Genomic DNA, 10,631 nt, shown 5'->3' with positions numbered 1-10,631 from the left:
CTCTGATATCCAAGATCTTAGCTCAGGGCCTCAGGTGGCTTCTCTTTGCCCTGCATAACCTTCTACAGGGAATCCTCTATTTCCTCATGATCCCATATACCTTCCCTCTGTCCTGCATAGGCCCTTTCTAGGGACTTCTTAGATCAGTGTCTTAAACTGTGTACAATTATTTAACATATTGCCCTGTTTTATTGATTTGCATACATTTCAGAAAACTTTATAGAGTGGGATGTATAGGTATATTGTTCACATTTGATTAAATATAGAATCATTATCATTTTTATTAAAAGTTGGGCAAGTGGACCCTTGGTCATCTCAGCTTCTATGACTTCCAAGCTACAGTGATCTACACACAGTAGGTACTTAATAGATGTTGGATTTTGCTATAATATAACATTTATTATGTCCCTTTGGAAACATGTATTTGACTCAGATTTTCATCTCCCAGTCTCTTTTCTAGGAAATGTAAAGTGCCCTAGGTCAGAGGCCTATCTTTACTGGACATATTTTCTAGTCAAGGAACATATTTAAATACTGCCACACAATTTTTTTAAAAAAATTACACATTTACATGATAAAAAAAACTTCCAAAGAATTTAATGTAGATATTTATACATATGCTTTATAAGTAGCAATATGGTAGACAGTTGAATTAGTACATAAAGTTTTATTTAAAGTTTTCCCCTTACAAGCAAGCGTCATTTACACATTCTAATACTGTACAAAATTTACATTCTCTGTGACTTACTCAGTTATATCACTTTCTCCTTGGTCATGCCTTCCTGAAAGACAGAAAGTTTTACATACAGTTCTCATAAATGCTAAAATTTATCTCAGTTGAAAAGGAAAAAATAAGACAAAGAACCAGTCAAAGGACGACAAGGATCCTTTTAAAAGCCTAAATTGTACATTTCGGAGGGAGCAGGTGTCAGCTCACCATAAAAGACCCCGAGGCCAACCTTCTTCTCATCAGAGTATCAGCTGAGGTTCTTATATGGAACACTGTAACTAGTTACTCTCTCTTTCTTTCTTTCTCTCTCTCTTTATATATATACTTTCAAGGGAAAAAATGAAAGTTGATTGCACTGGATATCTTTTTACAAGGGATCCTTTGGATCTGAACATACAAATAAATACAAAAACAATTACGATTGCACTTTACTGTAGGAACAGTTTCAGATTCGAGCACCTTCACTCCATCCTTCCATGTTCCTCAATAAGAGAGTCTTACCAAAGCATTCCCACTTGTGGCCTCATACTGCTTTTAAAGGATCTATTTATCAAAAGATCCAACCATTTCTTTATCTTTTTATATCTTTGCCTTACTTTTTTTACTGGTGTTTTATTAGACTCCTAAAAGCTTGAAAATGAAATTTCTCATCTTGCCAATTTTGCCCCTTCTGATTTGACAAATGTAAACTCTCTCACTCCTGCTCCCTCCCCTCGACAATTCCTGCTGCTGCTGTGACTGCCAAGAGAACAATTTAATTTTTTGTCTCTGTGTGTAAGCATCACCAACGAGAGCAATAAAGATGTGCCCAGTTTGGCAAATAATGATGGTAAATCATGTGCTGTCCCCCAGCCAGCTGAGGGTGGGGAGAGGCCCAACGCCTTGTTGAGAACTAAAATAAAATAAATGGAAGTTGCTGTGATTCTTTTAAATCATTTAAAATTTCATGTTTCTCAGCAACAGAGAAACAAGTAAGATTGTACTTTACAGGAAGCATGCTAGCTCCTGGTCTCTGGGTTGCAGAGGGCAATCTGGGCTGATTTTCCCATGGGTCAAACTTTGAGTCACATCTCATCTGAATCCATGATAACCAAATTTACCGGCCCCAGCCTTTGAAGCAAATGACAGGTGTGTTCACTACTTATGCGGTCCTGAAAATGGGAGAGTACAATTCTCAGGGAATTGACTGCAGCAGCAGCCTGTGCTCAATTCAAATCTTTTGGACAGATAGCTTGGATGAAGGCCTCAAAATTAGGGACACTGAGTAGCTTATGACAACGAAGGGCAATAACCACGGGGTCTCTAACAGGGTCCCTACCTTTCCTCACCAGTTCCATCTCTTTGCTTAGTTCCTTTGTGACGCTGGGAAGACAGGGGGTGGATGAAGAGAAGTTAGCTTTGAGTGCTTTTTCTAAAATTATTTGGCCTCCAGAGCCTGTGTAACCACCAGACTTCAGGATTATCAGACCAAGATGCCATTCCTGTGATTCTGGGTGAATTTTTGAAGCATTCAGAGAACACAACATCTCCAAAACATCAACACGGATCACATGCAGGCAGACTACAAAGCACAATACTGCTCTTAGATCTCTCTGGGGCAGTCGTCAGACATCTATCTTTCTCCTTTGGAAAGTTAAGATCAATGCGAGGATTTTCCGTGACGTTGGGCCAAGTTAGTGAAAACCAGCCTGAGATGGCAGTCTGTCAACATGGGAGGTGTGGTATGGTCTTTAGCTACTTGCTTCACAAGACTGGTATGTGTCCAAGAATGGGGATTTTTTTTTTTTTATAGTTTGCCTTTAAAGCATCAATCTAAACCCAAAGGTGGGTTTTGGAAGTTGTGTCTGTAGAACATCATTTTCCCTACTAAAATATTTGTGTCACCTGTCATCACTTCCCAGAATGGGGTACTTGTTCAATTCAATGTGCCCTGTGTGCTATTTGTTGTAAGGTACACAGGCTGGTAGGATAACTGTGGCACAAGCAGGGCCTGCAAGCGGTTCAGCTACATCTCCTTCTAACTCTGTCCAGGTTCCTTTCTCCGGGCAATAGCAAATGGTTGATGACTTGTAGGCTCCCTGGAAAACAATAAGAAGATTTTACTGAAGCATGGCACAAATCCAGGGTTATTTATTTCTGTGAATTCTAGAGAATTTATTCCCCTCTTTCATCCCAAAACACTTTTATGGAAGGAAGGGGTTTTTAGACCATTTTTATTTAAAGGGAAACTTCCCCCAAAGATACCAAAATCTATTTTGGTGACTGTCACTAAAGTTAGTCCTGTATTAACTGAGAAGTGGAAAATCGATCTGATTGTCCCTTAAGGGAAAAAAACAACAATTTATACTTCTCTACCTCCTACAGTATGGGTACAATAAATGACTGTTGACTTGATTTATCTATTCTGCTGCTCTGGCCTCACAGAGAACTTTGCATCTATTTCATATACTAATAGATTATTTTGTTATAGTTATCTATGTGTCATATTCCCCTGCTAGATTGTAAGCACCAGGAGGGTAGGCATTATGTCAGCAAAACTTTCAAAAAAATCTCTCTTAATCTATTAGTCAAGCATTTATTAAGTTCCTACTATGTGACAGACACTGGGTTAAGTGCTGCCCATGCCAAGAAAAAGTGAATAAGTCCCTGTCATTAAAGACCTTTTGTTCTAATGATGGAGACAATATATGTACGTGCCAATGTATACGTACACATACACATGTGCATATGCATACACACTACATATATATGTGTGTACTGTGTAACATACACGTGCATAATGGAGTATATACACATATGCATATATGCATACACATATTTATATAGGCACACTTTGGTGTATATGCATACATTCAAGGTACATACATGCATTAAACATATCCATACACAGGTACCTATGTATATATGCACATATACACATATATACTCATATGCATATGCATATATGAATACTGTGATTCACAATGCACATGTGTGTATGGGGCATGTGCATGTGCATATATGTGTGTACATACATGCACACAAGTGTATATACACACATATATATGCCTAACATATGCTCACATACTCACACCAATCTATATACAATGCACAACATGTATATATGCATATAGAATACAATGTATAGACACATAGATGCACCATGCATGTCCATGTGTGTACACAATAATACATGTGCTCTACATTCATACATACCACATGTAATTATACTATACATAGATACTATATATGTGTATATACATACATACACACATACATACATCCATACATATTATACATATACATGCTCTGTTCTTCCCACACACACACATACACACCACACACACACATACACGCTCGCACACGTGCAAGACAGTTTGGGGAAGGAATTCACTAGCAGATGGGGAAAAGCTTCATATAGAAAGTAACACTTGAAATGAGTTCTGAAGGAATCTAGAGTTTCTAAAAGTGGGGGTGAGGAAGAAGTGCCTTCCAGGCCTGAGGGCAAAGCCAGCGAAAACATTTGGGAGTAGGAGATGGAGGGTTGTGAGGGCACCAGGCAGTAGGTCAGTGTAGTTGGGTCACACAGAGCAGAGAGGGGAGTGAAGTGTAGGAAGATCTCATGGTATCTATCACAGTCCTCTGCATTACCCCTGTTGTTAAGACAAGTTTGCTTAAATGAACTGCTCAAATATTGAAATAATTATCCAGACAGTCAAGACCAAAAAAATGTCTTTTTTTTTTTTTTAAAGATTCAAATGATTAAACTGAAAGTTGTTTTGGCTCTTGAATTATCTGAATACCTGCCGCAATGATTTTGCTCCCATATCCTATAACTGCCTCAGGGCCTTAACCCCACAGAAGTATTTTGGCTATTTGGGGAAGGAGGGGATGGGGGAGAAGAGGGAGAAATTATCTGGAAGGGAAGTGTGAAATTCCTACAGAAAGGCTGAAAATGGAAAGAAAAATACAAACAAATCTTCCAGTCTTCCCCTAAGTCTATTCACATAGCCTAAAGGAGCCATCTAAACTAGGAAACAATATTACTAGTTTTATTTGCCTTACCAACCTTAGGAGTCAGACTACAAAATTTCCTTTCCTCAATATAGAACCTTCTTGCTTATTGATGGAACAGAGATGAGGAGTGGGAGTTATTTGATGAAAACACACCTCTAAGTTCTGTCCAGTTTGTTTCTACACTGTTGTAAACAGTTTATTATGTACACCTCCAGAATTGGGCACATATAAATATTCAGTCATGTGTAAGCTGGGTGCGTTTGCCTTGGCACAGCTAATGTAATTACGAAATGGTGTATACACCCAACAAGAACGTTCCTTCTCAGATCATATTCTCATCATACAAAAAAAAAAAAAAACAAACCATGAAAATAGAAATTGATACAACCTAAGAAACAATTAATGGCAACTTTGCAAAATGAACCTGTAAATCTAAGTAAAGCAACCTAAAAATAATAAATAAATAAAGGCATGAGAGACTTCAGGCTAGAATGCTAACCTCTGGGGGAACAAGCAGAAAATAAGCACTATTTCTGGTTGTAAGGGAAAGCAGTGAGGATGAAGGCAAGAAGTAAACACATACCATACTCCAGCTGTAGCCTCCTACGAGATAAATGCTGTCATCAAGAACGGCACAACCAGGGCCGCTTCGGCCTTCCAAAATGGGAGTCTGCAGAATATTCCATTGGTCACCCTTGGGATCATAGCATTCCACAAGCATGACATCAAGGTGGGAGAAACCTGAGTGACATAATGGGAACCAGTTTTAAAGCCCAGTCTCTCTTTCAAATAAAACATTTATTAATGCTCTTCTGATTTTTATACCATAGCCATTTTCTGATATTATCCCCCCTTGTAATAAGGCAAAACAATTAAGCAAAAGTAAATGACAAGATGACCTTATATGCTGGCATATAGACCATTCTGTTCCCAAGGGTCCTCACCTTTACACTGAGCAAGGGAAGTGTACTTCATCATGGTTCTTTAAAATCAATAGTGGTAACTAAAATTCATCTGAATCTGCCGACCTTTTAATGCTTTCGCTGTTGTGTTTTGTTCACATAATTGGAGTCTTTGTATACACATTGGTATAATTGTTTTCTCTTTGCAAGGCTGGGTCTTCCTATCTTGCTTAGGCTGAAAATGCAGAGGCCATCAAAGGCTTGATCTTACTACTGATGGGCACAAGAGCCTTGACCAACTCTATTCCTGATCTGGGCTGGTTTGCTCCACTTTTGGCAGCCTCATGGCCCCTTCTCTCCTGAAGGCTGGCCAGAGCCGGATGTGGCAGAGTCAGCCTTCTAGTAGGAGGAGTGACAGGAGCATTCTTGGCCTTTGCGTGTATTGCTCTCCTGGTTCTATGTACTCTGCATCAGTTCATACAACTGTTCTTCTTTCTTTAACTTCCTCATATCAATTGTTTCTTATGGAACAATAACATTCTTTTACATTCATATCCTATAATTTGTCAGATGAGGATCCATTTCTGATTTTTTCTAACTATAGAAAGGGATTCTGTGAATATTTTAGTAGAAATGGAATCTTTATTTCTTTGATTTGTTTGGATTATGTTCCAAGAAGTGGGAATGATAGATTAAAAGATATAAACATTATAGTGAATTTTCTTGTTTAATTACAATTTCTTTCCCAGAATAACCACACTAATTAATTTATCCAGTAAACAGTTAAGAGTGTTTCTGTTTTCCAACAATCATTCCAAAATTAGCAATTTCCATCTTTATTATTTTCACCTTTTTGATGAGTGTGAGGTGTTAAACCTGAGAGCTGTTTTCATTTCTATTTTTCTCATCACTGGTGATTTTGATTATTTTTCCATATGGTTATTGGTAGCTTGCACTTCTTTTGAAAATTATTTCTTCATATCCTTTGACTACTTGCAGCTTGCAAACGAAAAGCCAGAAATATTTTTGAAAAGAATGCTGCCCCAATTTTACACTTATCTGGAATAGATGTGACTTGTAGTCAAAACAGATTATGAAGGACAAGAATGCTAGAATGAATGAAAAACTGGGAAATAAACCCACTGAATGGGCCTAGTGGTCAGTATAACTTGAAAGTGAAGAATTGTACGTGTGAATCCCAAAACTCTTTATATGAACAATCACAAATACCTAAGTCACTAGAAGGAAAAAGAATCCCTGAAGGAGAGTCAGCCCTTAGTTTTGATACTAAGAGAAAAACAAGTACACATCTGTAACCAGAGATAATTTTCTAGTTATCATGCTCACATTTTGTGATGTGCTAGATTAGGAACTCCATTCAAATTTTACTTTTATGAGACCTCATGTTGTAGAGGTGATGCTGAGTTCTTGGAGTTGCTGCTAATGGAATAAAAGCTCAGGAATATCCTACCAGGCTTTGAGTATGGCTTGGGCAATACATCTGTTTTCCAAAATTCAGCTTAGTTAGTTCAGCATGGCTTATAACCATAATTTTGCCCATCAAGTAATGAATTTTTCAGCCGGAGAAACTCAAGAAATTGTCTACTAAGGCATGGAGAGTTTGTGATCCTACACCATTGAAATGGGAGATGTGGCCATGGTAGACCGTGTCTAGAGGGGAGTGAGTAGGCCCCCTGAGTTATGAACTGCTGTCAGAATTGTACGGACATGAAGAATGCTTAGCACAGTGCCTGGCATACAGTAGGCACTTAATAAGTGTTTATTGATTGATTGAAATTAATTCATAGATTAGGAAAGCATTTCAGGAAGGCCATAGAAAGGTCATCATAACATTATCAGAATCTGTCAAAAGCCTTTCTAATAAATCTTAGCATCTACATAATGAAGTTGGATGAGATAAAGGTACCAGAGACACTACAATAAGAATTTTAGCTCCACAAATGAGTGTTTGCTCTTAGTTACTGAAAAGAATCAGAGGTAAAAATAAATTCATTCTCACTACCTTCCCTTTCCCTCTATTCATCAGAGATACTAAGATATTATTAATGTTAAAGATACAAAGACGTTAAAGATACTGGAGATACTAAGAGGTTAAATGACTTGGCAAATATAATATGGACACTGTATGTCAGAGATAGAACTTGAACTCAAGTCTTCTCAACTCTGAGATTGGCTCTCTATCCATGACCACAGGTGGTTTCATTGTCACTTAGCAGATTGAAATTTTTGAGGGCAGAAAATTAACTGTTTAATGAAAGCTAAATGAATAGAAATATGCTTGCTTTCCCAACATGTTTGAGCAAAACAACCTCAAGAGCATTTTGTAAACCTAATGTTCATTCTCAAAGATGTGGAACCAGGATATTTTTGGCCACTTCCTTTTTATATAAAATGAGCTGGACAGAAATATTTGGTAATAGCAGTAGCAATTATATATAGTATATCTGTATATATGTTATATACTATATGTTATATTACACAATAAACACAATATGATTATATGATTAATATACTAGTGTGTAATATTACACAATTATATAAATATATTAGATATAGTTTATATTATATAAATAATTATATATTACACAATTGATACATTTATATAATATACATATAATATAATATATATTAGACATATACACATATATATATCACATATGTACATACACATAGAGAGGCTTATTGGACAGAGGAAGAGCTGGCCTTGGAGCTGGGAAGCTGTGGGTTCAAGTGCATTCTCTGACATCTACTGATTTTTCAAAATAAGTCAATTACAGTTTGGGTACTAAAAATTAGAATTTTTCTAAACATTATTGAACACATTATGCTCTCTATGATTCTCAGGCTTATTTTAGAGACTACTAAATGCTTGCTTTTGTTCATGGTATAAATTTAACTTAGAAAATTGCTTGGGGAACTGTAATTGATTTATTTTTAAAAATCCAAACCAGGAGTTAGCTTCTCTTTGAGGCTATGCCTAAAGTTCCTCTTGACTACACTTCCTAGAAAACAATTTATAGAAGAAAGCATCACTAGTAGTTTGGAGCTAAGGAATAATTTATTCCACTGAATTCAGGGTTATAAGAAATTGTTCTTGCTCTTGAGTTATGAAGGCTCCCATTTTATTATCTTTGGACTTCATTATTCATTTCTTTAATGTGTGCAGTATTATCCTAAATTTAAAATAATCTTATCTGCATAAAAGACCCAATAAAGCCCTGCTCAAGGGTACTGCTAATTTGCACAAAGCAGATTTTATTTGGTCAACATGTTTTTTACTTGGTTGACTATGATTAGCTAATAAGCATCCTCTTAGCAAGAAGCATGACCTCAAATATTATTGTGATTAAAAATATGACCTTTCAAATGATTTCCTCCAATTGCATATAGCCGATCATTCATTACAGCCAAAGTGTGGATTGCTCGTTTTGTGTTCATATCTTGTTTTCGGGCCCAGACATCCATAACAGGGTCATAGCAGTACAGCCATGGGACGTACTCTCCATTGTGAACACCCCCTGTGAAATAAACAGATGTGAAAATGAGGAGCGTGGCTGGCATTGTTACTAACAGAAAATGGATCGGGGACTTGCCTGAAATGTATATTTTCCCATTGTGCACGGATCCTGCATGAGCTGCCAGAGGCTGGGGTAAAGAGGAAACATAACGCCACTCATTGGTTTCTAAGTTATAGCATTCCACGCTGGACAAGTATCCGGTTTCGTTCCTCCCACCAATAACATATAAGTGTTTATCCAGACGACATGCGTAGAAACTGGCTCTCCTGTGGTAAAAGTAACAATTCACAGAAAGTGATTAGTGCAATGGAGAAATCTTATTTGAAAAATTATGTGGACCAATCAGCTAAGTCAGATGAGGGAAGCCCCATCAGAGACGGCCCCAAACTTTTGGAGACTATACACACATATACATATTAAATACCATGACTTTTATAGCCATCATATGGATATTTTGACTGTAATTTAAAATTCTGATTTTAATTCTATCTATTCTATCTAAATTCCATCTGAAGGGAAGCAGAATGGTGTAGGGGATAGAAAGTTAGTCTCAAAGACAGTAAGTCCTGGGTCTAAGTATGTCCTCTCACACATCCTGGCTGTGTGACCATGGGTAAGTTACTTAACTTCTCAGTGTTTTAGGCCTTTCCAGGTTCATCACCCCTACTACCCACCTTTCCAGGACCCTTCCTCAGAAATTACCTTCCATGAACTCTGTATACATCCTTTATGTATAGAATCATTTACATGCATCTCCTTCACTGGAACATGAACATCTTAAGGGCAAGGCAGTATTTTTCTCTCTCTTTATATCCCCTTCTCTTTTAGCACTGACTGACTCCAAGTTGCAGAGAGAGGTGCTGACCTGCATTGGTAGAGGGGGTTTTCTCACCCAGGAGTTCCCTTTACCAATAAAATCACAAATCCAATTTCTATCTCTCTTCACCTAAAGAGAAATCCACAAGCTGTTGGTTTCAGCTATTTTTACACTCTGGAAGGAGAAAAAGGTATTCATTAATGTTTGGGGCACTTGGTACCTTGCACGAATTTCAGAGCTCAGGAAGACAAAGTGAAAAATGAGGCAGATAATGTAACAATAATAAATTATCTTGACATTCACTTTCTTTATGGTCCTTCAAGGGTCATTGTTCCCAATTTACTAGGAGAACCACATCATCAAAATTTTTCTTCAATTATCATTTTCTTATTTTTTTCCCCTGTGCAGTATTGCAAATAGAACAACTTGCCTTAAGTTGTTCTCTTAAGTGAACCTAATGCTTTAAATCCTACCCCTTTGCTCCAAAGGCATTTCATCCAAGGGCCAACTTTCACAAGTGACTCAGGAATAATATCAGGGCCTCTTCTCAAGGCCTGCTGTTAACTAGATTTACTGCCTTATGTTTTCAAAGGCAAGGTGAAATCAAGGGTTGATTAATTCTCTGGATGATATTAAGCCAACCTAAA

At 37.3% G+C, this 10,631-nt stretch overlaps 1 protein-coding gene across 3 annotated transcripts in view; it reads right to left on the bottom strand.

Moving 5' to 3' along the window:
- Positions 1-636: 636 nt before the first annotated feature.
- LOC114031924 (kelch-like protein 14) overlaps positions 637-10,631 on the bottom strand; it is a 137,077-nt gene continuing 127,082 nt past the window's right edge. For all 3 annotated transcript variants that reach the window (XM_027847140.1, XM_027847141.1, XM_027847139.1), the window contains exons 6-9: positions 9,243-9,433; positions 9,009-9,167; positions 5,310-5,467; positions 637-2,808 (exon numbers count right to left, since the gene is read on the bottom strand). In XM_027847140.1, the coding sequence (XP_027702941.1) occupies positions 2,668-2,808; positions 5,310-5,467; positions 9,009-9,167; positions 9,243-9,433 (649 nt within the window). In that variant the 3' untranslated portion in view covers positions 637-2,667. The remainder of the gene's footprint in view (positions 2,809-5,309; positions 5,468-9,008; positions 9,168-9,242; positions 9,434-10,631) is intronic.

The sequence above is a fragment of the Vombatus ursinus genome, unplaced genomic scaffold, assembly GCF_900497805.2.
Source record: "Vombatus ursinus unplaced genomic scaffold, bare-nosed wombat genome assembly UNPS02015255.1, whole genome shotgun sequence".
NCBI lineage: Eukaryota > Metazoa > Chordata > Mammalia > Diprotodontia > Vombatidae > Vombatus > Vombatus ursinus.
This window is presented reverse-complemented; position numbering and strand designations above follow the sequence as displayed.